Source organism: Apus apus, chromosome 24, assembly GCF_020740795.1.
Source record: "Apus apus isolate bApuApu2 chromosome 24, bApuApu2.pri.cur, whole genome shotgun sequence".
Taxonomy (NCBI): domain Eukaryota; kingdom Metazoa; phylum Chordata; class Aves; order Apodiformes; family Apodidae; genus Apus; species Apus apus.
The window spans coordinates 3,381,569-3,406,747 of NC_067305.1; the positions used below are offsets into that span (position 1 = coordinate 3,381,569).

Below are 25,179 nucleotides of genomic sequence, written 5' to 3' on the forward strand. Positions count from 1 at the left end.
CCAGGCACAGATGCCAGCCCAGCCTGTCCTCTGTCCAATATTTTAATGAGTCGCTACATCTTACACTCATAATTATAAAAGAATAAGAATCCATAAAAATATTTTCTTTTCATAATACGCACTTAAAATACTCCAGGGCAAGTCCACGTGGTTCCTTTGGGTGGGGGTGGGTTGGTTGGTTTTGTTTTTCCTTTTTACCCCTGGCAGAACCCTTGGCTTGAGGGGGGGAGGGGGGGTATGTGCTCCCCTGAGGTGTGATTGCTCAATCCCCCCACCCCTACCTCCCCAGAACTGCAGTTCCTGTTGACCAGGTAACTAAAAACCAGCAGAGAGCATTTGCTGAGTAGGTGGGCAAAGGGAACAGTCACTGACCCGCAGAGAACTGAAGCACAGCCAAATTCAGTGCACATCTGAAAGCTCAGGGTGTGGAGGAAGGAGAAGGTGGGATCAGGAGGCAGCACAGAGAACGGAGGGAGGGAGGATTTGCATAAATATCATTCACCTTGTGTTGGAAAATAACAAACAACAAATCCCCAAAAAAAGACCCACACCCCAAATGCTGCTGTGGAGAGATGATCTCTGGTGGTGGCAGCTGCTCCAGCTGCTGTGCTACCTGTTGGCACAACTCGTGAGCGGCCATGAGAGAAAGGGAGCAGAGGCCACTGCCACTGACCCCAGCCCCTTCCTCCATCTGCTCTGCAAAACTGAACTGAAAAATAGAGAAACAAAGACTAGTGTTGCATGCTTGTGTGGAGCTCTCTTCACATCCCAGGGCTCCACACTGTGGCAGCAGGGCCAGGACACAGCAGCAGCAGCAGCAGCAGATCAGCTCCCCTGGGGCTTGACAATAGGTAGTTGTCTCTTCCCTCCTGCTCCTGGCTTAAGGCAGCTTTGCTGATTCAGCTCTTTCCATTTCTAACACAGGCACTGAGTTCTTGCAGGTAAGAGTAGGGGGACTGCAGAGGTGCAGTGGAAGGGGAAAAGGATGAGGGGGGGAGAGAGAGAGAGAGATGGACACAAACCTCAGCCTCGGGAGACAGATCACTGTCCATTGATTCCCAGGAGAGAGGGAGTAGCAGCAAAAAAAGCATTATCAGCCAGGCCAGAGGAGAGGAAGGGGACGAGCAGCTGAGCAGGGGCAGACCTTCCAGCATGGAAAAGTGAAGGAAGGTGGCACTGTCCAAAAGGGAAGGTGCCCTCCAGCCTCTCCCCCAGCCCCCTTGCTTGGTTGGGAGACACCCAGCCCGGGGGTGGGCACTCAGCCATGTGTGCTGTGGGTGGGGTGGCTGGGGTGGGAGGTGGTGGCAGGGCACGGCGAGGGGTGGGGTGAGCTGTCAGTGTCCAGTTTGCAGAGGCTTGTGCTCTCAGAGGTATTCTTGTAGAAAGTGCAGCAGCGTGATTTCGTAGTGCTCTCCTGACTCAGGGCACCGAATACTGTGTCTCTCGTTGGGGTAGATCTGTGCAGAGAGACAGAGGGCAGGTTAGGCAGGAGCAGCTCCTTCAGCACAGACAGCCCTCCCCCCCTCTGCCTCATGTCAGCCCCTTTTCCCTCAACCCACTTTCCATCAGGACCAAGAGGTGTCAGGGAAGGTCTAGAGCACCAGCCCCCCCGCCCTGTTCTGCCCTGTATCTGGAGCCCTGTGTCCAGGTCTGGGCTGCCCAGGTCAGGAAGGACAAGGAGCTGCTGGAGAGAGTCCAGCCCAGGGCACTGAGATGCTGAGGGGGCTGGAGCATCTGCCTGGGAGGAAAGGCTGGGAGAGCTGGGGCTGCTCAGCTGAGAGAAAAGGAGGCTGAGGGAGGATCTGATCAGTGCTGGTGAATATCTCCAGGGGGTGGCAGGAGGATGGGGCCAGACTCTGCTCAGGGGTGCCCAGGGACAGGACAAGGGGCAATGGGCACAAACTGGAGCACAGGAGGGTCAAGCTAAACATGAGGAAACACTTCTTGACTCTGAGGGTGGCAGAGCCCTGGGACAGGCTGCCCAGGGGGGTTGTGGAGTCTCCATCCCTGGAGACATTCCAACCCCACCTGGATGTGTTCCTGTGGGATCTGCTCTAGGGGATCCTGCTCTAGCAAGGGGGTTGGACTAGATCTCCACAGGTCTCTCTGAGCCAGCCCTGCTGCCACCAGCCAAGTGAGACAACAACCCTTCAGTGGAAAGTTCCAGGCCTGAGGGCAGGAGCCCTGATTGCAAATGCTTGTACATAGAGGGCCACATCTGCTAGCAGTGGAACAGCCACAGTGCCACCTCCCGGTGTCAAAGTAGGCACTGACTGTCATCTAAATGGCAACAAGATGTGGGAGCATCTGCCTCCGCCTTCTCCCACCCTCAGAACACACAGCAGAAAACTGTTAAGCTTTCCAGATTTAAGAGACCTTCCCACTTCACTCTTATTCCTCCTACCTGCAGCTGGTAAGGTTTTCCAGCCCGGATTAGCTGTGATACCAGGAAGTTGGTGTGAAAAAAGTGCACGTTTTCATCCAAAAAGCCATGGAGGATCAGCAAACGATTTGGCCTAGAGGTGGGATGAGAGAGAGGATGAGAAACCCCACAAAAAGCTCTGCAGTGGGTCTGAGCAAAGAGCTGCCAGTTCACAAGGCAAAAGTGAGCAGTGGAGGGGCAGTCAGAGCAGTGCAAGGCCATGGACGTGGTCCTCAACCCCTCCCTGGCAAAGGGGCTGGGGGTACAGCACCCCAGCTTGCTGCAGAAGGCAGTGACCAGTCCAAGTTCAAATTAAAAAAGCTGGGGAGGGACTTGGGACAAGGGCAGGGAGAGATAGGACAAGGGGGGATGGATGAAAACTGGCAGAGGGAGATTGAGGTGAGACATGAGGAGGGAATTCTGGAGTGTGAGGGTGGTGAGAGCCTGGCCCAGGTTGCCCAGGGAAGCTGTGGCTGCCCCATCCCTGGCAGTGTTGAAGGGCAGGTTGGATGGGGCTTGGAGCAACCTGGGCTGGTGGGAGGTGTCCCTGCCCATGCAGGGGGGGTTGGAAATAGATGGTCTTTAAGGTCCCTTCCCACTCAAACCATTACTATGACTAAACAGGATCAGAATCCATCCGTTCCTTTGGGATTCAACACAGTGGCAACCAGGAGTGGCACCAAGCAGGTGGTGGGAGGTTTTGAGCAGATGAGAACCCCACAGAACTCACTCGTTGGGAAGCTTTTCTACATGCAGTGCCACAGAACCAGCCTCATAGCCCTGCTGGTTGTTCTCTGGGATGTCCATGTACCGCTCCGTGTAGCCGGTGTCGTACGCCATCCAGACGGTGACAGGAGCCCCTGCGATGGCAATCTGTGCAACAGAGAGGTGGCAGGAGACAGCCTCATTAGCTCCTGCTAAAGAGTTCAGCTGGGAAACACAGGCTCTGGACTGGTCTGTCACTCAAGGATTCTTCCACAGCAAATCCACTTTAAAAAGCAGATTCTTGTGCTCCTCTAATAGTCACCATCGGGAGAGTTCCTGTATCAACAGCACCCGAGGCTTCCCCTTTCCAAGGGGGACTTGTGGAATGATCCAGAAACTGTGCTAGGGAAGGGGCTTAGGAATAGCTCATCAATTAGTTCACTGAATGCCAAGCCAGGTCCTCCACTGGCATTCCCTGGGGAATGACCCCATCCCCACCAACTGCACAACCCACGGGACTGGAGACAAGAGCTACAAGCAGGACCAGGGGACACTTTACACCCATCCATCAGAAACACTGAGCTAAAAGAAAACAAGCCAACTCCAGATGCCAAGAGCTAGAGAAGCCACAGAAGTGTCCCCACATGACAGCCCCACATCCAGACTCACCTTGAAGACATTGGGTTTGCAGATAAGGCCCATGAGGGAGAGGAACCCTCCATAGGACCAGCCATGAATGGCCACCCGGCTCAGGTCGATGAACCCGTATTTTTCAGCTACATAATGTAAACCTTCCACCTGGTCCTCAATCTCCACCTGACCCTAGAAGGCAACAAGGGAGCTGGAGTCAGTGGCTTTCTCAATCTAGACATTTGAGGCAGAAAAGAGCAACACTCAAGACAGGAAACACGCAGCCAGGCAGCCTCAGAAAGAGCAAATGAGCAGATGGATCAAGAAAAGCTCGTTACCATTTGGTTCTTCAGGGCCCCTTCAAATTTGAGTCCTCGCTGGCAGGAGCCCCTTCCATCAATCACCACCACAGCATAGCCCAGGGATGCCAGTGTGTTCAGCCTCAAGTATTTGATTCCTTTGAAGGAGTTATTCACTAGCTGCACCTGCAGGAGGAGGGAAGAAACGTTTCAGAGCCAAGCAGCTGCCTTCCAGTACCTTCCTCTGGGCCTGGATCCTGAGCTGGAGAGCAGCCACTGACTGAGCCACCAGAGCCATGCAAATCAGCCTAAAGGCTGGAAAAATCAGCTGAGGTTTGAAGCAGAGGTCAGCACAGAGCTGCAGTGCTCAGAGCTTATCAGAGTCTTGCTGCACCACTGAGCTACACTGAGCTCTGCCCTGAGCAGTGATCCCGTGGCTGACATCAGTTAATCTGGATTAGCTGTGATTCTCCCTCTCTGCTCTGGTGAGTCCCAGAGGACTGTGTCCAGTTCTGGAGCCCTCAAGAAAAGAAGGACATGGAGCTCCTGGAGGGAGTCCAGAGGAGGCCACAGAGATGATCCAAGAGCTGGAGCAGCTCTGCTCTGGAGCCAGGCTGGGAGAGTTGGGGTGTTGAGCCTGGAGAAGAGAAGGCTCCAGGGAGACCTTAGAGCAGCTTCCAGTGCCTGAAGGGGCTCCAGGAAAGCTGGGGAGGGGCTTGGGACAAGGGCAGGGAGGGAGAGGACAAGGGGGGATGGATGAAAACTGGCAGAGGGAGATTGAGGTGAGACATGAGGAGGGAATTCTGGAGTGTGAGGGTGGGGAGAGCCTGGCCCAGGTTGCCCAGGGAAGCTGTGGCTGCCCCATCCCTGGCAGTGTTGAAGGGCAGGTTGGATGGGGCTTGGAGCAGCCTGGGCTGGTGGGAGGTGTCCCTGCCCATGCAGGGGGGTGGGACTGGATGATCTTTAAGGTGCCTTCCAAACCAAACCTCTGTATGCTTCTCTTACCTGAGGGCCTCCATACACAAAGAGCACTGTGGGATGCTTCTTCCCAGGCTGGACATCGTGAGGTTTGTAAACCATTCCATAAAGCTCCACATCCGACTGAGTGCGGAAGTGAAAGATCTCGGGTGGGATGTAATCTGGGGGACAACCTGCAGGAGGAAGGTCAGACACTAGTAGTGCAGCAGGATCTGCCTCCTACCCCACCTGAACCAGCTTCTTCTGACCCCAGGCAGGGATCTTTCCAACACCAGAGCACCCCGAGCCTTGGCAATGCCTCTCAGAGAAGCCTCACACTGGGAAACTCAAAGCAACACGTGGAGGGTTAAGAACAGAGATGGATCACATGGAGAAAACATTCTCAGGAGGGGTTCAGGTCCTGTGTGAGCTGTATCAAAATCCCAGATACTCACCCCTCCTCAGGCAAATCATGAATCAAGAAACACTTCAAGCCACAGCCATCCAAGCCCTGCACCCCAGAGCACTGCTGTCACCCAAAGCAGGGAATAGTAACATCTTAAAAGCCTGTGAACCATTCCCTGGATGAGCCACCACTAAAGACACCTCCTCCCTGAGATAACAAAAGTCATTGTCCCTTGAGAGTGAAGTTCAGCCTAGGGAAAAGGAGGCTGAGGGGGGATCTGATCAGTGCTGGTGAATATCTCCAGAGGGTGGCAGGAGGATGGGGCCAGACTCTGCTCAGGGGTGCCCAGGGACAGGACAAGGGGCAATGGGCACAAACTGGAGCACAGGAGGGTCAAGTTAAATACAGGGAAACACTTCTCTACTCTGAGGGTACCAGAACCCTGGGACAGGCTGCTCAGGGAGGCTGTGGAGTTTCCATCCCTGGAGACATTCCAAACCCACCTGGATGTGTTCCTGTGGGATCTGCTCTAGGGGATCCTGCTCTAGCAGGGAGGTTGGACTGGATGATCTCCAGAGGTCCCTTCCAACCCAAACAACTCCATGACTCTCTGATACTTGGGCCACTTCCCTCTCCACCACTACCTCTACTATGAAGATTATCACAGACATAACCTGGCACTGCCACATTTGATGGGACTTACTGGCTGCCTCCATCATGCTGGCCCAAAACTTGGGCTGCTTGTGGAGTGGGTCCTCCTCAGGGCCACTGAGCTTGTAGACATGCACACAGGGTGGAGTGCTCACACTGCTGTAGTGGCTGATGAACATGTCAAAGTTCTACAGAAGGAAGAGAGAAGAGTTAGGGGAATGAGGCCTTTCATATCCCACATCTGGCCTTCTCCGTGCAGGAAAAAGCTTCTACCATCTCACACAACCAAGCCAGAGAAGCCCTCTGGGCTCATTACTGGGTCATGATTCATTCCCATTCCCAATCAGTATCCCTGTCACTCAGGAGATGTGACCACCCTGTACCTAAGAAGCCACAAACCTGGCTCATGGAGCAGCTGTGGGAGAAGCCTGGCGTGGTGAGTCGCACGATTTCTCCAGGGGACTCGTAGCTGACCACGTAGAGATGATGCTCCAGAGGGGTGTCCTTTGTGCCTTGGAAGTACACCAGCTTTGTAGCTTCATTGACCCAGATCTAGGAGGAGAAGAGAGGGCTCAGCCACAGCAGGATGACAACTACAGGTCAAAGAGCCTGGCCCCAGCCAGAGTCAGCTGAAAACACAAATAGACCATGACAGACTGCCCAGGGCATTGGGAACCACAGGTGAAACTAGAGAGATTCTGTGCTGAAACATGGGACCTTCCTTTTAGTATGCCTGGATTTTAAGGCTCTGTGTGTATTTTTTCCAGCAATTGTGACGATCAGTTCTTGTCTGTGGAAGGATCAGTCTAAGAGCTCTAACAGTGTGAAACTTCAAGCCACGTTAAAATATGTTTTTAATGTCCAGATAAAGCTGCTTCTAAAAACCACCTGACCAGCCAGGAATAGAGAGACTAGAGCTTTTAAATACTTCATGGATCCAGCAACAGTAACTGAACTGTTTTCCACCTCACAAGTTTCCAAATGCTGAAGCTCAAATGCTATTTCTGGCCAATCCACAGTTTGAAGACCACTCTGGGCAGCAAAGGGAAGAAAACATCCAGCTCAATTGGTCAGGAAAAGCTGGCAGAGCCCTGTGGAGCAACAAACGCATCCAAATAATTGCTGCTAACACAATTTTAGCCATAACACATGCAGGGAAGAGCTGTGGCCAAAATCAACAGCATGTACAGAGAGAATCCACATGAGGAGGGACAGCAGGTTAATTGCAGGTTGAGAAAAAGCAGCAGAAACCAAAAGCATGGAGCTGCAGGGCTTTGAAGAAGAGAGAAGTGAAAAATCCAGATTAATTGGAAATGAACAGACAAGGTCTTTATTTTGACAGAAACCACCTGGGAACATTAAAGATCAGACTCAAGAGTTAATTCCCGAAGCAAAAATGGAACTAGGTTTCTACAGGATTAATAAAATAATAAAAAAAAAATCATTCCTGACTAGTCTGCAGCCAAGAACAGATACATTTTCTCCATATTCTAAATTGCTTTATACCCCCCAGCTGCCTTCTTCCTAAAGGCTCTCCTGAGGGATCAGCTGGAAACCAAGAGTTCACTCTAAGCACTAGGACACATTTCCAATTCTCCAGTGCTCACTGGGGTTAAAATGCTCCAGCAAAGGCAACAGTCCCAAGCTTCTCCACAAATAGCTCTTTGTTGCACTTGAACCTCAGACTTGTGTCCTTTTTTACAGCCTGACTCACTCACGGGACCTACCTAAGGAGCAATCTGATGAAAAAGGCAATTGGTTCAATGTGCACTGGCCTCCAGCACTGCTGGGGAAAGAAAGCAGAGGCAGCAATAAAGAGAGAAACAAAATGAAGCTTTAATAGTTGTAGGTGGTCCCAGGAGTAAGAGGGGGCACAGGCCAGGACTGTGGGCAGACAAAGCAAGGCTGTAACACTGCAAGGGAGAATCAAAACAAGCCCTACCTTGGATCCATGCCTGGCCAGCACCTCCCATTCCCCACCAGTCAGGGCAACCTCCTCTTTGATAGGACATTTGAAATCATCTAGAAGAAAGAACGCGACAGGAAGTCACCACCTCCTCCAAAAGACAACACCAGCAAACCCAAGAGGGAGATCCCAAAGCTGAAACACCATCCAAGTGCAGCTCTTACCCTCACTGTGGACATAGGGCTGCACCCAGTCATAGCTGCCTTGCTTCAGGACTGCTGTGACTCTGTAGAGGTGACAGAAACCCGTTTTGCATTCGTTGGCTCGGATAAAGCAGAGCTCTTCCTCCTCTCCCTCGGGTTGGATGAAAGGATAGAAGATATCATGAACCTGTCCCAGAAGGCAAAAGACCCATGAGTGATTTGTACTGAGAGAGCAGAGACAGAGAGAGGAATCAGTGCTGAACTACTGGGCTTAAAGAGGGGAAAGGAGAAGTACCTCAGATGAGCAGCTAGTGGGGAAAAAGCCAGGCCATACTTTGCTGTTACCACAGAGACACTCTGGGACCCATGGAGAAGACCTGGGCTTTTTCCCTGGTTGCCCCCAAAATCAGCTCCAGTCTTGCCTCTGAGCCAGACATTTCAGCTACACAGGCCCCACAGGGTGGTTGCTACCCCAACACCTTAGGAACACCACAGGGTGAACTCCCTTTGGCACTTCAGCACCATGACTGTTCCACCTCAGAGGATGAAGTTGATTCCCTGTCCCCTGTGTCTATTACCTACCTAAGTACAACAAGCTCCAGGGATTAGGGTTGCTCAAGCCTCAAGAAGCCATTTAAGCTGGTAATAAAAGTACCCCCAAAATAAAGGCAGTGTTCCATCCAAAAGTGTCAGTGTCTGAAGTGCCTGTGCTCAGCAAGAATGTCAGCAGGAATTAAAGGAACAGCTCCAGCTGCAAGGAGATGGCAGGATCCTCATCTCATCCAGTGCTGACTGCATCAAAGTCCTTCTCATATCTGTATCAAACACCCTGAATTCATAGGATGACAGAATCATAGAATGGTGAAGGCTGGAAGGGACCTTAAAGACCATCAGGTTCCAACCTCCCTGCTATGAGCAGGGACACCTCCCACTAGACCAGGCTGCACAAGCCTCATCCAACCTGGCCTTAAAAACCTCCAGGGATGGGGCAGCCACAACCTCCCTGGGCAACCTATTCCAGGCCCTTCCTACCCTCATGGGTATTAATTAACACCAAATCTAGTACTAGTGAGCAGTCTGGTGGGGCATGGGCTGAACTGGACACCAACCCAACACAAAAATGGTTAACTCTGGGGGAAGAAGGAGCAGCCTGTGTCCTCCTCCCAGCCCTGAACCACTTACATTTATCCACACATCAGTGGTTTCTTCATAGATCACAAATGGCTGGACATTTTCTGGCACAGTTTTGGCAAGTTCAGCACGTTGCTCCTCATTTTCTGGGACTGGAATAAAGAGTGCTGGAGGCAACAGGATGAGCTGCAGCCTCTGCTGAGGTCTGTCTAGGAACATAGCCCAGGCACTGCAGAAAGAAGTTGGGAGGTGAAGGTCAGTCCCACAAAACAGAAGTTCCTTTCTAACACTCAGAACATGCAACCCTCTCTCCCCTCCCCTCTGGCAGAAAGGATTCAGGCATCTGAATGCAAAGCTTTCCTCATCATTGCTGCTTTCTAATCTCCTGGAGGCTTTGCCAACAATCACATGATTGCCAGAGCTCTCTGGTACCTCATGGGGTGTCATTCAGACACAATGTCTGACAGGTTTGCCTGAGTGTCTATTCCAAGGGAGCAGAGTTAACACAACCCTGTCTCCAGAGTGGAACTTCTCCTTGGATGGCCCCTCCATCAGGAAGCCCTACTTGTTTTCTGGCAAGCTCCTAACAAGCTAAAGAGATCACTCATAAAGTCATCTGCTTGTAGCTTCCTCCTGGCAGGGAGAGGCACAGACCTGAGACAACTGCCAAGTGAAAGGAGTCTCTTCAGTTTCAGCATTGTTCCTCTCCAAGGAGAGTCACTTGGGGTGGTGATGCCCTGCAGGCCTCTCCACACAGAATCATGGCATAGTTTGGGTGGGAAGGGACCTTCAAGATCATCCAGTCCCACCCCCCTGCATGGGCAGGGACACCTCCCACCAGCCCAGGCTGCTCCAAGCCCCATCCAACCTGCCCTTCAGCACTGCCAGGGATGGGGCAGCCACAGCTTCCCTGGGCAACCTTCTCCAACTCAAAAGAATCCCCTAAACCTGCCTAGTTTATCCATGTCATTTAACTTGGTGACTTAAACCCCAGAGCTTGTCACTCTGGTCTACATTTGATTAACTCCTTCTTCTAGGACGACATTGAAGAAGCCAAATACTCAGGTGCCATTTCTGGCACTTATGGCTTTAAAAACCAGGTCATGACCACAACACAAAGCAAGAGTTCAGCCAGAAGAATAAGTCTGGAAGAAAAACTTAATGTACTATTTGCCATCTCGGGTCCATCCAGCACGGGCAATGTACTCCACAGAGGGAAACAAGGCAGCAAAGGGTTGCACCAGCTCCTTGTCCTGAGCACACACGATCTGCAGCAAAAAGGAAGGACCAGTATCAAATCAGGCTGCTACCAGACCTCCCCACCTCCAGCTCAGTGGAATGGGAGAAGAAGGAAGCTGGCATCTGCAAGGGGCAGGCCAGGAGAAGCCTTTCTACAACTGGCAGGAAGAGAAGGGACAAACAAGCTTCAAAGCAACATGATTTTGGCATTCAGCCACAGAGAAGGATCCAGCCAGGGACTGAAGCCCAGGATTAGATCAGGCTTCAACCCTCCTGCTCCCTTACCAACCATGTGGTACTCCAAACTAACCCTGCTCCTCACTTCCCTCCCCTCTCCCAGTGCTTCTCCACCAGAACAACCCCTTTTTTTTTTAAAGTTTTTCTGTTTCATGGATAAACATATCCTAGAACCAGGCAGAGAGTGAAAATCAAGGCTCCCACTACCTAGGTTTCCTTAGTGATCTTGTTTTAATTCTAGGGAGTTTCAGGAGCAGTCAACCATCCTGTGCAATATCCCACTCTGAGTTCATCATCATAGAAAGGCTGGGGTTAGAAGGGACCTTGAAGATCATCCAGTCATCACTTACCTTACCCTTGCTGTCTGTTTTAAATTCTGCCAGTTTTAATGTAATTTTGGGGTTTTTGCTGCCTGGAAAGAAGGACAAAAAGAAGACCAAGATGACCAACTTGAACTTACACACAAGACAGTTTCTAGAGAAGAACAGCTCTTGGTCCTACTAAAATGGCCACGTGTCAATACAGAAATATCAAATGATGTAAGTGAGCAAACACCATGGTCATCAGCAGAGTCCTTCTGGGTGTGGGAAAAGTTTGGTTTTGCCTTGCCTAGTTGCCTGTGCCATTCTCAGGAGGGAGAAGAAAGCTGGGCTTCAAGATGTATTCCACAACATGCCACCAGACAGATTCCATTTTCTCAGCAACCCTTTCATTTCAGCTGAACTTTAAACCCCACTCCCTTCCTGCACCACATTTGGAGCTGAGAGACTCCATTAGGCCTCAACATTTAGCACCAAGCACCTCCACCCCAGTTAGTACCCAGGTTCATCAAAGTTTACAGCCCAAATTCCACTGCTGCTGCCAGCAGGAGTCAGGAGCTGCATGAGGAGCCCCCTGGTATTTCACTTGCCTGTCCTGGGGTACCGATAAGAGTCTGTTTTCCTCTCCTCCAAGGCAGGTGAGGGAACATGAATGATCTCCACCTCTGATTCATCCACTTCCTCATACAAGATCCTCAGTGTTTTTAAATCCTCTGAACCTAGGACAGACAGCAGACATGTTTTAACAGTGTTGGGTTAGGATTTTTTTTTTGCCAGTGGTTTCTAACTTGCCTGGAAAACTGTGCTCTGGGGCACTGTCCATCTCCTGCACAGCCCCAGCTCCCAGTGACCACCTGCAAATACTCCTCAGGGCACAATGATAAGCCCTGAGTGTTTTGTTCCTTCAGGTGGTTCCCTGGGAACAGGCCAAACCCAGGCCAAAGGAAAACCTTGCTTGAAATGTCATTCACAGCAGGGCCAGCAGCAGTCAGGGTGTCAGAATGTGATGAGCAGAACATGGACTGACCTTCTGTGGAAGCTGTAGGACACCACCAATAGCCTGTGAAACGATCAAACTCCTCCTGAATGACAAAAGTGGCTACACCAGCAGACTTGGGGTCATCAAGAACATTGGATAAGCCTGGAGAGGAAGAAAGAAGAGACTGAATTTACGTCTCTTGGTGAAAAAGCTGATCCAAAAGAAGGTAATTGTAAGGAAGAAGCCATGAAGAGCTCTTCCAGGCCAAATCTGTCAGAAGGAATTTCTGTTGGAACTTGGCAAGAGGCAGCAGTCACCTTTGTGGCAGAAGGTCATCCTCCTCTCCTCTCCTGTCTCAATGTTTGCCACCCACAGGTCGTTGTTATTAATGAAAGAAAAGAAGGCAGGGTCAGCAGGGCAGATCTTGGGATCCATCCGTGGCCCTGTGCACTGAGTCTTGATCTCCAGAGGCTTCATTGGAGACACCTACAACAACAGACAAACAGCTCTGTACCAAAACAGCTTCAGATTTCAAGGTCTAAACCACAGCCCATGAAATAAGGGCAAACACAGCTCTGGAGGACACAGGAGAAAGGAGAAGAACCAAGCAGATGAGCAGCCACCTCCAACCAAAACCCATGAAGTCAATTTCAGGTGATACTGACAAAACCAGCAGCAGACTCACCATGAAACCATTCTTGCCACCATCTCGACAATGGAAGAGGCTGTTGCTGGCCTGGAAGAGGAACAGGCCACTCTCACTGTGGAAATCATAAGATGTTATACCAAAGACACCGAGTCTCTTGCGCTCCCTCAACAGCTCCTCTTCTCTGGAATACATCCCATGATGAGGGGTTGCCTAGTATCGAAGGAAAATATGGAAGCATCTGTAAGGAAACTTCTACATAACAGGAATGCTCCAAGACTGGCTCTGGGAGTGACCAAAATACAATCCCTCAGACACAAACCATCAGCAGCTTCACCAGACAGGTCTGTATTTGCTGCACTCTGGGCGACAGGTGGGACCCAGGAGGAAGAAACAAACCACGTGCCCCAAAGTTCCCTCTTATCATAGAATCACATCCTAAAATCATGGAATGGTTTGGGATGGAAGGGACCTTGAAGATCATCTAGATCCTACCCCCCTGCCATGGGCAGGGACACCTCCCACCAGCCCAGGCTGCTCCAAGCCCCATCCAACCTGCCCTTCAACACTGCCAGGGATGGGGCAGCCACAGCTTCCCTGGGCAACCTGGGCCAGGCTCTCACCACCCTCACAGCCCAGAATTCCCTCCAAATGTAGAGGGATGAAATTTGAATCCATCAATTCTGCAGTTGGCACTTCAGCATGGACTGGGGACAGCTGCACGTGCTCTGCTTATGCAAATCAGATGTAACCAATTAACTTAATGAGGTTATCTGCAGCCTTCACAAACAGTTTCCATGTCAGACACTGCAAACAAAAGCTCTTCCAGGGATCTTGAATTACCCCAAGGGACCAGCAATCCAAATGGGGGCAGGACAGCTGCAGGTTTTTTTTTCCACCAGGAACCTTTTTAGTAGAAAAGAAAGACTAACACCCTCCACACTCTTCTTCATCAAGCCCCTGAGTGACAAAGGACACTGGAATCAGGGAAGGGAAAATTCACCCCCTTCCTGCTTCACTCCCCATGTGAAATTCAGTTTAAATTCACCTTTCCCAACTTCCTTAAAAGCAGGAAAGCTGAGAGATGGACATTGCACATCAACAAGCATGGCAATAGCCCAGACAAGATACTCAGAAGAAAGGTGCACTGTCCTGATGGCTTCTAACCTAAGGCAGACTCAGTCCAGGGTCCTCTTTGCTGGGTCATCCCCTTGCTGGCCACATAACCACCATTCACCATTTCACATCCACTGGTGGCTTCATTGCACAGACCTTGTGCCTTGAAGAAAAGCCATTCTCACAGAATCATGGAATGGTTTGAGTATGAAGGGACCTTACAGATCATCCAGTCCCACCCCCCTGCACGGGCAGGGACACCTCCCACCAGCCCAGGCTGCTGCAAGCCCCATCCAACCTGCCCTTCAACACTGCCAGGGATGGGGCAGCCACAGCTTCCCTGGGCAACCTGGGCCAGGCTCTCACCACCCTCACACTCCAGAATTCCCTCCTCATGTCTCACCTCAATCTCCCTCTTCCAGTTTTCATCCATCCCCCCTTGTCCTCTCCCTCCCTGCCCTTGTCCCAAGCCCCTCCCCAGCTTTCCTGGAGCCCCTTCAGGCACTGGAAGGTGCTCTGAGGTCTCCCTGGAGCCTTCTCCTCTTCAGGCTGAGAAGAAGGTTCTAATTCTCCACACAACATTCCTACCAAAACTCTGTGTCTGAGATGCTGCTCCTCTCTGATCTCTAGGGTTCCATCCCACCAGCCCCACACTTTTCCCAAGCACTGCCAAGCCCAGCTCTCCCCACTCTGGCTTACCTGAAAGTGATCCAGCATCTGCTTCCATGACAAGAGCAGCAAGGCCTCCTTCCGTACCTTTTTGGGAATCTCTGAGTAAAGAAGGGAATTCTCTCGGCTGCCATATGGCATTCCTGCCAGGAGGAGAAAAGTATCATCCTAGTTAAGATTAGTTAGCCAGAACAAACAGGACCAAGAGCAAACTGAAAGAGAATTCTGAGAGGAGCTGGGGCTGCCCAGAGGTTTTTACCCAGCTCTCATTCCCAAGCAGCTCTCAGTTCGTCCCAGCATCATATCTAAGTTATTTAAATTGAGATACTTCTTTAGTTAGAAATTTCCCTGAGCAATATTTTACATTATCCAACCTCTTAGGAATTGGTTACATCCAACTTTCCTCTCAGTGGACTGTTCAACCCACACCCTAGACCCACACTGAAAGAGCCACTCCCTGCATGGGTGACTCAACACGACTCTCTTCACGTTTTCTAAGCCAGGAATTTGCTGCAGGGATCTCAGTTCAGGCCAAGGCACCAGCCTGTGAGAGGGGAAGAAAAAGAGTCTGGAGAAGAGAAGGCTCCAGGGAGACCTTAGAGCAGCTTCCAGTGCCTGAAGGGGCTCCAGGAAAGCTGGGGAGGGACTTGGGACAAGGGCAGGGAGGGAGAGGACAAGGGAGGATGGATGAAAACTGGAAGAGGGAGATTGAGGTGAGATATGAGGAGGGAATTCTGGAGTGTGAGGGTGGGGAGAGCCTGGCCCAGGTTGCCCAGGGAAGCTGTGGCTGCCCCATCCCTGGCAGTGTTGAAGGGCAGGTTGGATGGGGCTTGGAGCAACCTGGGCTGGTGGGAGGTGTCCCTGCCCATGCAGGGGGTTGGATCTAGATAATCTTTAAGGTCCCTTCACACTCAAACCATTCCATGATTCTGTGATCCTTTGGCTCAACACGATTCTCTCCATGTTCTCCTTAGCCAGGACTTTGCTGCAGGGACCTCAGCTGGGCCAAGGCACCAGCCTGTGAGAGAAGAGGGAAAAGCTTGGAAGCTCCAGAGAGCTCATTCTAATATGGACCAGAACACGAGACAGTCAAAAGACCTCCTCATTTTCTATAAGCCTTTGCCTGTGGTTATCAAATAAGCTCTTGGCCTTCATCCAGTTTCTAAAACAACCAAGAAAAATGAGTATCTCTGCACATACCATTTTGGCAGTTTCAACAAAATCAAAAGACCATGAACTTGCCCCTCTACATATGCTGCAGAGACTCCCTAGCTCAGAATTTCACCCAGGGAAACGTGCTCTGATCTTGTCTCCTCTGCACGTGTTCTGGGCAGAAGAAAAAGATTCCTGAGCTGGTTTTAACTCAGCAGTGACTTAAAATTAAAACTGAAATATTAATAAGTGCTCAGGAAGGAAAGCAATATGTGAGGATAGAATCCTCAGAGACACAGAAACACCAAAGTGCTGAGCATGTGGTGTTTAATATAAGCAGCATCTGCTGTGATACAACATAATATCCTATGGGGACATCCCAGGGATGATTTAAGATGTCCAAACAGAAAAAAATCCTGCAGATAGGAACAAATGACTATATATACACACATTTGACCCTTATGCAACTGTAACATGAGCTTCCTTTCTCCTTCTTTTATTAGTACTTTCTACAATCAAGGAGCATTTACAAGAATATTGCCTTCTTCCCTAAAAAAAACCCATTGTATTTTGCTCACAAGTGTTCAATTTCTACAGCAAAGTCCTTCAGAGTTCTTCATCCTGCTCCTGGGTATGGTCACTATTCCCAGAAAAACCTGGGAATGTTATTTAACATTGGGGCAGTAACAGCACTTCTGAGCTGCTGAAATGGGTTCTGAGCATTTAACAGCAACTCAGAAGATGCTCATTATGGCAAGAGAAAGAAAAAAATCAGGGTTTACCCTTTGTTAGGAATGCCTGAGAAGAGGTATCCTGGAATCACCTGGCTGATACTGGTCTTAAATGATGGCTCAGGTGCCCTGTAAAATTCCTTAAGGAAGAAAAGACTGAAAAAGCCCTTGTGTGTCTTCATTCCTGGCTCCTGGAACAGTCACACCCATGCAGAGCAGCAGCCAGTCAGTAGCTGGTCTGGTTGCCATCTCATACAACAGAAGAAAATTTTATATATATATATATTTTTTTTTTAAATTAGTCATCTAGATCAAAAAACCATATCAAAGTCAACCTGCCCTTGAAATATCCAGCTTTAAATCAAGTCTAGACAAGAAAAATCTGCTAACAGAGGATACTGCCCTTTCTTGTAGCATTTGTGTCATAAAAATGTGTGAAAGAACTACAACAAATCAAGTCCCTGGCACACAGGAGCTGCTTCATGACAAAACAAATCAGTCCCTCCAGTCCAGCATCCCATGTCCTACAGTGACCTACACTGCACAGCTCAAAAAAAGAGAGAGAAGAAAAAACCAGCAGGGTCACTTCAGGGAAGCAGTCACTGAGTTGCACATCAGGCAGTTTCTTTACTGGCCCACGAACAATCAGCTCATGCCCCAAAGCACAACAAACTCTTTATAGTCTATAAACCTTCCCATGTTACCAACCACTAAATGATCCAGTTACTAAAATCCAACTACTCTGTCACTAATTACATTGTGGCTCCAGCTATAATGAGGGACCTGGACAACACAGCATTCTGCTGTCTCTCAATCCTACTGTAAAGAAGAGGGTATTTCCCTGCAAATTCCATTAATAGTTCATTCCCACTGAATATTTTGTTTTCCATGTCCTACATGGTACTTCACAAAGCAAGGAGACACCACCACCTCCCTGCCATTCATACCTTCAACTTGCAACACACAGTTAGTAATTACTGTCAGCAAACTCCTTGGAAAGTCAGTCTGGTTGGTCAATCAAGTAAATCCCATTGGTCAATCAAGTAAATCCCATTTTTCCTAAAGGAGGCACAAGATAGTCCTGAGTTTGAGGAATATCCTTTCTGCCTCATCACCTGGACTGCCCTGGGCTGCCCAAGGACACTGCATCCCTGCCAGGAGGCAGGTCTGGCTGCCAAGGGCTTCCCAAGGCACTAGGCAAAAGGCTGAGGATAAAGTGCTTGGATGGGACCAGCTCACTGGATCATAGAATGGTTTGGGTTGGAAGGGACCTTAAAGAACATCTAGATCCAACGCACCCCCATGCATAGGCAGGGACACCTCCCACCAGCCCAGGCTGCTCCAAGCCCCATCCAACCTGCCCTTCAACACTGCCAGGGATGGGGCAGCCACAGCTTCCCTGGGCAACCTGGGCCAGGCTCTCACCACCCTCACACTCCAGAATTCCCTCCTCATGTCTCACCTCAATCTCCCTCTCCCAGTTTTCATCCATCCCCCCTTGTCCTCTCCCTCCCTGCCCTTGTCCCAAGTCCCTCCCCAGCTTTCCTGGAGCCCCTTCAGGCACTGGAAGCTGCTCTAAGGTCTCCCTGGAGCCTTCTCTTCTCCAGGCTGAACACCCCAACTCTCCCAGCCTGGCTCCAGAGCAGAGCTGCTCCAGCCCTTGGCTCACCTCTGTGGCCTCCTCTCTCCAGGAGCTCCATGTCCTTCTTTTCTTGAGGGCTCCAGAACTGGACACATGCTCCAGGTGGGGTTTCACCAGAGCAGAGGAGGACAAACCCCTCCCTGGCCCTGCTGGCTGCACCACAGGGTTGACTTTGCTACAAGGATTCAAACCTCGAGCAACGTTACTTAATCTCAGCTCCCCCATCTCATAAATGGAGATTCCTCCCATTTTTTTCCCCTCTCCTGTTCAGACTGGAAGCTCTCCCATGAGGTGTTCCCACCCAGGCTGGCTTACCCAGGTAATAGAGGCGATGGGAGTGCGGGCTGGACTCTTCAGTTTTCCGGACAAACTGGAAATCATGGGGAGCTTTGTTGACTATCATGCCCGAGTATTTCCTGCTGCTGTGGATAATGTCACGCAGCCCATCCCAAGAATGCTTCTGCACCTGGAATTGGGAAGGCACATCTTCCATTTCGACCACTTCAGAGCTGTCTGATAATGTGTCCACTGCAGTCATCCTCTCTTCCCCTTCTGAACTGGACAAAAAACTGTGGAAGGAGTCGAGGGAGAGTTAGGTCATAAAATCATGGAGGGATGTTTTGCTGCCTTGAAGAGAGCTCCAAGTACCACAGGGTCAGACAGAATGTATGCACCAAGCTGCAAAAAACAGGCACTCCAACTACAGATCCTAGGACACTCTGCACTCAAGGATTACATTTTAAATAGGCACTGAAATATTGACAGGAAAAGTCCACTTCCCATCCCACCCCAAGTCCTGAAAATGAAGATACTCACCTGGGAAACCTCACTGGGCCAGGACCAGTCCTAGAACTAAGCTGGTGAAAATAAGCACCAGCAGAAGATTTGAGTGCAGGAAAAAAAATCAGCTTGACTCAAAGGAAAAGCACCCCAGGAATTTGGATGGGTAAGTCATCAGAGCTATGATCTATGGTAAAGGCACATCAGGTCCTCCTCTGGAAGACCACAAAAGCCAAGTGCCCTTCCTGACCTCCAGGAAAACCTGTTCATCACTTGAGAGAGGTTTAAACTCCAGCTCAGCACCTCCCTTACCTGAAGAGCTACTACAGCCAGGAGTGAAGTGGGAGGAATGGTAAAACAGGAAGAAAACAGCACAATTGTCTTTGTCAACAGGAAAAGAAAAGCAGTAACAGCCCCTGGTGGTCTCCTGCAAAGTGTGGCAGGCATTCCTCATCCCTTTCCAAGCAATTGTTGAGTGAGTCTCTACAAAAAATGTCTCCACCACCAGCAATTCCAGTGAATGTTAATTTGAGGTGGACTAACAGACTTGCCCAAGGTCAATGATGTAATCAATTGCAAAGCAGGAATGAGCCCAGGACCAGGGAAACCAGTTCTTGTCACTCCATTCCAAAGGCTGGATTTCCCTCCAGTGGGACATCCGAGTTGCTTTGGGAAGAACGTTACAAAGAACTTCAGTTTACTGAAAAATAAGGCTGGAGAAGTTTGTTCCATGGAGACAGGATCAAGAGGGGGAAATAGTGACTAAGAATTCCAGTGCCTGAAGGGGCTCCAGGAAAGCTGGGGAGGGGCTTGGGACAAGGGCAGGGAGGGAGAGGACAAGGGGGGATGGATGAAAACTGGAAGAGGGAGATTGAGGTGAGACATGAGGAGGGAATTCTGGAGTGTGAGGGTGGTGAGAGCCTGGCCCAGGTTGCCCAGGGAAGCTGTGGCTGCCCCATCCCTGGCAGTGTTGAAGGGCAGGTTGGATGGGGCTTGGAGCAGCCTGGGCTGGTGGGAGGTGTCCCTGCCCATGCAGGGGGGTTGGGACTGGATGATCTTTAAGGTCCCTCCAACTCAAACCATTCCATGCTTTGCCAGAAATTTACATTTTCCCATCAGATGTTTCTTGGATGCTGCTCTCCTGTCATGTGGGACCGTGACCTGCATCCCAACAGGAGAGCAGCTTCTGGGCTGAAGGATTAAACAAAATTTACATAAAAACCCAATCTTGAAGCCTTCAGTCTCAGTGAGATGCACAAGGAGTTCTTTCCCAGCAGCAGGAATGAGGGGAAAGGAGAAGGATGGTTATTTATACCACCACAGGAAAACACTTCTCTCCACCCATTTTCTACCAGGAATATTTTTCAGGAGAACCTTGAGTGTTCCTTGAGGATTCCCCACCACTTTGCACCTCCTACCAAGCTCTCCAAAAAGGAATTTCTCACCTGGCTTGACATCTTACATAATTACTGCAGGAAATGGGCAAACCTAAAACAAAGTACAGCTGGACTTCCTTAAGCTACAGCCATATGGTACCAGGTCTGTAAAATTAAGCATGTCTTCAAATTGCTAAATTGTCCCTAAATTGGACAAAATGTGTGACTAATAAGACAAGAACAAGCTCCTGAAATAAATCTGTAGGTACTCCTGGTACCTCCTTGCCCAGCTGTAAATCCACAGCTTGAAAATTAGTTTTCAAAAGGAGTATTTTCTAATCAAAGCCAGGCAGGAAGCCCAAGTGAAACCACAAAGGAGAAGATTATGGGATGTTTTAAGACTGTGAGTCCTCTCCTCCTACATCCAGAGTCTCCACTGCAGCAACTACAATCACAACTATCAGAAATGTGTGACAGGAAGACCTCAAAACCCTATAAATTTGGTACATTTCTCTCAACACAACCCCACTGCAGGTCAGGTTGGTCAATTAAAATAATCTGGCTTTGGCTCAAGAAGCCAAAACCTTCAGGTTACCCTCACCCAGGTGGTGAAACCACCTTAACTCAGGCAGCTTGACTCCTCACAAGGGGAAGCTGCACCTTGAAGAGCTTCAGACTGTTCCCAAATATAATATTGGTACCTGGCCCAACTGAACTGGAGGCAGGAGGCCCTTCCCAATGGTACTGCCATAATTTTCTGATTCACCAAGGAACTAAAAGACTCAAGTTTTAGTCTCATCCAGGTGATTCTGACCCTGGAACACAGCAGGGTAGTGGGATAGGGTTAGGTTAAAGTGGGGTGGGGGTAAACAAAATGAGGTGAAATGTTGGGAAATACCACTGGCAACGCTGGGGAGCTGTGGAGTCTGACAAAACTCAGGTCCTGACTCAACAGAGAGCAAAAGGAAAATCCAGTTGCTTCATCCATGGTTACAGCCAGCTCGGGGATAAAAACCTAACATGGATTTGGCAACACTGCAGGTTGTAAACATGGATAAGGATGAATTTATCTAACTGAAGCTGCAGGGGGAATTTTGGGATGAAATGATTCAATTTGAACAGTCTTGTTCTTACACTGTCTGGAAACTTTGGCATCAATGGAGCAGATGTGAGATTTATACCTCCCTGAAAACAACAAGACTGTCCCTCAGGCTGAGGTTTTGATCCAGATGATCCCATGCTGGTTGCACTGAATCCCCCTCCCTAAATCCTGGCTATTCCAGGGAGGTCTTTTCCATGCTTTCCCTGCCTGGCCAGGTTAGATGGATCAGGCACACATCCACCCAGGGATGTGTTCCTCCTTCAGGGAACATGTTCATCTGGAGACAAGGTGGGACAGCAGCACAGGATCCAAGAATGTAAAGCTTGGAATTGGAAATCAGTGAAACAAGTTACCCCCAGAGTCACTTCCTGAGCCACAGACCCTGACAAGGTGCTCCCTGGGCTGGATTATATACTTGGCTTTTTTTTTTTTTTTTTTTAGAGCCCTCATTGATTCCAAGAGGTGTTGATTGATCTGTCCCACACAGTCCAGAGGTCAGGAAAGGCCCTGGGAGGGAGCAGGACACATACCTTCTCCAACTTCCTGCAGTCTCTTTTTCCAGACGAACCCTCTTTATCTTCTGCATTAACTACTCAGCGAGCTGGGCAGGACAGGAAACTAGGAAGGAAGAGGGGGGAAAAAAGCAAATTTCAGGCTCCCCTGTCACAGGAATGAGGCTGTATAAAAGCATCCTCTGTAGGCCACATTTCCAGCTGAGCACAGAGGCACAAATCCTTGGTTTGCACCAATTCCAAACGTTTCACCAGCTCATGCTGGATATTGAAAGCCCAGAGAAATCAGGGATTGTTTCACCTGAACAATGGAACTCAGTGGACTCTGTGGCCTGTCTCTTTCTTTGCTAAAAAAATCTTCTTAAAAGATGAGAATCTTCAGTGCTGACCCTTCCTCTCAGCTCTTTCCCAGAATCCTTAAATTCCCTGAAGTGCCAAGAACTGAGGAAGCAGAGGTTTGCTCTGTACATTCACAGGCACGAGTCAAACAAAGGACACCACGAGGGGCCAGAGGCTCAGAGTGGCACAGTCATGGAACCATGGAAAGGTTTGGGTGGGAAGGGACCTTAAAGATCATCCAGTCCCAACCCCCTGCATGGGCAGGGACACCTCCCACCAGCCCAGGCTGCTCCAAGCCCCATCCAACCTGCCCTTCAACACTGCCAGGGATGGGGCAGCCACAGCTTCCCTGGGCAACCCATTCCAGTCCCACTTGGGACATAAACCCATTTATCTTCCATCCAGGCTACTGCTTCCCTGTTCCTGGAGCCAGGAGGAGCCCTGGATCCCTACACCAGCAATGAAGGTCCTGCCTTCACTGTGCTCCTCTCTACCCAAGTCCACCTAAGTACAAAGATCTTTGTCTCCTCTTCAGGGCTGCTCTGAATCACAGACACACCCCAGACCTGCCATGATCTTTCACCGAGGCTCCTGCTCTGCCCAAACAGCTGTTTCTCCCCCAAAACTGCACCCACAGAGGATCAGGAGGGACAAAGAAGCGCCAGCAGTGAAGTTCCTCAACTGCAGAGGAGAGCAGAGAGGGACGAAGAGGCAGCAGCCAGTAATTTAAGAGCAATTTTCAATGAAGGGCACTAGGAAGAGATGCTCAGGAATGCTGAGTAACCTGGTCTGAGCTGGGAGCTGCCCCTGCTTTGAGCAGGGGGTTGGATGAGAGACCCCCCGAGGTCCCTTCCAACCTCAGCTACCCTGTGATTTGAATGATTCAGAGCAACACTTCACACCCCCATCCCACCCTCCCCGCAGCTCCCACCTTTCCCAGAGAGAAGGAACAATGAGACCCCCGGGGCTGAACCCAGAAGGGGAAAAAAAAACCTGAGCAAAACAGGCAAGGAAGGCTCAGGAATCAGGATACTCGGACCCGAGGAGCTGCTCAGGGGGGTCAGGAAGAGCCACAGCCACCCTAGAGGAGCCCATAACAAGGTGTTTCTGTCATGGCCGGGAGCTTCAAGACCTTCTTCTCCAAAAATCAAAGCCACTGAGGGTGGAATCAAGAGGTGGGGAGTCCTCTCCGGGCCGGGGGGGGTGGGGAGCGCAGGGGACAGAGCAGCCTGTGCCCCCCCAACACCCTCTTTCCCCGTGGAATTAAAACAAAACAAAACAAAAGCAGAGGGGCGGGAAGCTCCTCACCTGCCCCGCTAAAGCGAAGGCTTCTTGGGGGGGGGGGGGGAGGGTGTGTGTGTAAACCCAGCCCCCCCAAAACGGCAGGTCCATCCCACCCCTGGGAAACACAAACATATATCCCCCCCCCCCAACTCAGGGCCTGGAGGACACACCGTGAGAGCCCAAAGCCCCCCCCCCCCAGGAGAAGGGGTGAACGCCCCCACACCCTGAGGGGGTCCCAGATCATGGGGGGGGGGGGGGGAATATCCAACCTTAACGCAGCCCCCCCCCCCCCAAAACCCGGCAAAGGGGGGGGAAGGCGGCCCAGGGAGGGGGGGGAACGGCCCTTCCCCCGGGTTGGGCCCCCACGTCCCCCGATCAGACGGTCCCGGGGGGGGGGGACGGGACCCCCCTCCCCTCCTCAGTCTCACTCACCCCGGGGCGCGGCGACCTCCCCCTTGAGGGGCCGGGGAGGGGGAGGGGGGGGGGCGGCGGCGTCTCCGTCACTCCCGCTCCATGTCCCGGACACTGGGGCAGCCCCGGAAACGGGGGAGGGGAAGGAGGGGAAGGAGGGAAAAGATGGGGGGGGTGGGAAGAGAGGGGGGGGGGGGGGGGGGGGGGCGGCGGCTGCCACAGCGAGACCTTTCACCCGGTGGCGGAAGCGCCGGGGACGCGCGCCCGGGGCGGGATGGCGGGAGCGCGCAGGGGGAAGAACCAAGTCATAGCCGGGGGTGGGGGGGGGAGAAACCATCGTGAGGGAACGGGGGGGGGGGGGGGGATGGCTGAGGGAGAACCATTCACCAAAGTGCTGGGGGGGGGGGGTGTAGAGAGAGAGGCTGACAGAGAGGGTGAAAGAAAACAACCCGAAGAGTTTTCACCTCCCAGCAGGGCCCCTGATTCGGCGCGTGTTGCCTGGCGGTTGTGGTGCGGGTCTCGGCGCTGGTTGCGGCTTCCCCCCCCCCCATCAGTGGGGAATGGTTGAGTCCGGAGCTTCAGCTTCCTGAGGGAGGCGCGGGACGCTTCCCACAGCGGGCGTTGGTGGTATAGTGGTTAGCATAGCTGCCTTCCAAGCAGTTGACCCGGGTTCGATTCCCGGCCAACGCAGTTACACTTTTTGCTTTCTATTCGATTTTGATTCTTCCTTTTTCTTTTTTTTTCCCCCCGCTCACCCACCGATAACCCAAAGCTCCGTCTGCACGCGGAGCGCCCCACCCGGCTGCGTTTTACCCACCCAAAAAACACCCCCCCGGCGCTGTGCCCCCCCCCACCCCCGCGGTGAGGCGGGTAGTGCTGTTCTTTGTTCCCCGGGATCCTGAGCAGCCGGGGAAATAAATAACACCGGAGGAAACCGACAAAAAGAAAAAAATTAAACAAATAAACCCACCAAAACCAAAGAAAATAAAATAGAAATTAAAAAGGGGTGTTTCCGCCCGGGATCGAACCGGGGACCTTTCGCGTGTGAGGCGAACGTGATAACCGCTACACTACGGAAACCCGCCTGACGAAGCTCTGCCGGGCGGGGCGTGCTGTTCCTCCTCCTCCCGCCCGCGGTGACACCCGCGCCCCGGGGCTCCCGCAGCTGAGCGGCGTTTGTGGCGCCGGGGAACGGGCCCGAGCGGATCCTTCAGGTTAGTGACACCCTGGCAAGCCTGGCTGACCTCCACAAGCAGGCGCACCCATGGCCAGCTGAACAACCCTTGGTGTTCCCTGCTCCCAAAGCTCCCTCCCCTCTTTCCCCCCTGCCCGGG

General features: G+C 51.2%; 1 protein-coding gene and 2 non-coding genes across 4 annotated transcripts; 1 reads left to right on the forward strand and 2 right to left on the reverse strand.

Annotated features, from left to right (window-relative positions):
* Window positions 1-28: 28 nt before the first annotated feature.
* DPP9 (dipeptidyl peptidase 9) lies at window positions 29-24,011 on the reverse strand. 2 transcript variants are annotated; one of them, XM_051639737.1, is made up of 21 exons: window positions 23,867-24,011; window positions 21,830-21,917; window positions 18,357-18,610; window positions 14,547-14,659; window positions 12,771-12,944; window positions 12,403-12,571; window positions 12,134-12,247; window positions 11,693-11,825; window positions 11,137-11,194; window positions 10,478-10,578; window positions 9,362-9,539; window positions 8,201-8,366; window positions 8,013-8,092; window positions 6,470-6,622; window positions 6,123-6,258; window positions 5,062-5,207; window positions 4,096-4,242; window positions 3,797-3,949; window positions 3,153-3,295; window positions 2,405-2,516; window positions 29-1,457 (listed from the first exon to the last, which is right to left on the reverse strand). In XM_051639737.1, the coding sequence occupies exons 2-21, from the start codon at window positions 21,883-21,885 to the stop codon at window positions 1,365-1,367; spliced, it is 2,679 nt and encodes an 892-aa protein (XP_051495697.1). In that variant the 5' UTR covers window positions 21,886-21,917; window positions 23,867-24,011; the 3' UTR covers window positions 29-1,364. The 2 variants fall into 2 exon arrangements, with proteins under 2 accessions (XP_051495697.1, XP_051495698.1); XM_051639738.1 differs by lacking the exon at window positions 21,830-21,917 and having other exon boundaries at window positions 23,867-24,010.
* Window positions 24,012-24,463: 452 nt separating this feature from the next.
* TRNAG-UCC (transfer RNA glycine (anticodon UCC)) lies at window positions 24,464-24,535 on the forward strand. Its single transcript has one exon. It is a non-coding gene; the product is annotated as a tRNA-Gly (tRNA).
* Window positions 24,536-24,852: 317 nt separating this feature from the next.
* TRNAV-CAC (transfer RNA valine (anticodon CAC)) lies at window positions 24,853-24,925 on the reverse strand. The gene has a single exon. It is a non-coding gene; the product is annotated as a tRNA-Val (tRNA).
* Window positions 24,926-25,179: the final 254 nt, after the last annotated feature.

Excerpts from the sequence above, each read along its gene's own strand:
- DPP9 (XM_051639737.1), bottom strand. The coding sequence starts at position 21,885 with ATGCAGAAGATAAAGAGGGTTCGTCTGGAAAAAGAGACTGCAGGAAGT. Across the intron at positions 12,945-14,546 it reads AGATGCTGGATCACTTTCAG|GCAACCCCTCATCATGGGAT; the intron begins GTAAGCCAGAGT and ends CTTCGATACTAG. Across the intron at positions 12,572-12,770 it reads GTGGCAAGAATGGTTTCATG|GTGTCTCCAATGAAGCCTCT; the intron begins GTGAGTCTGCTG and ends CTGTTGTTGTAG.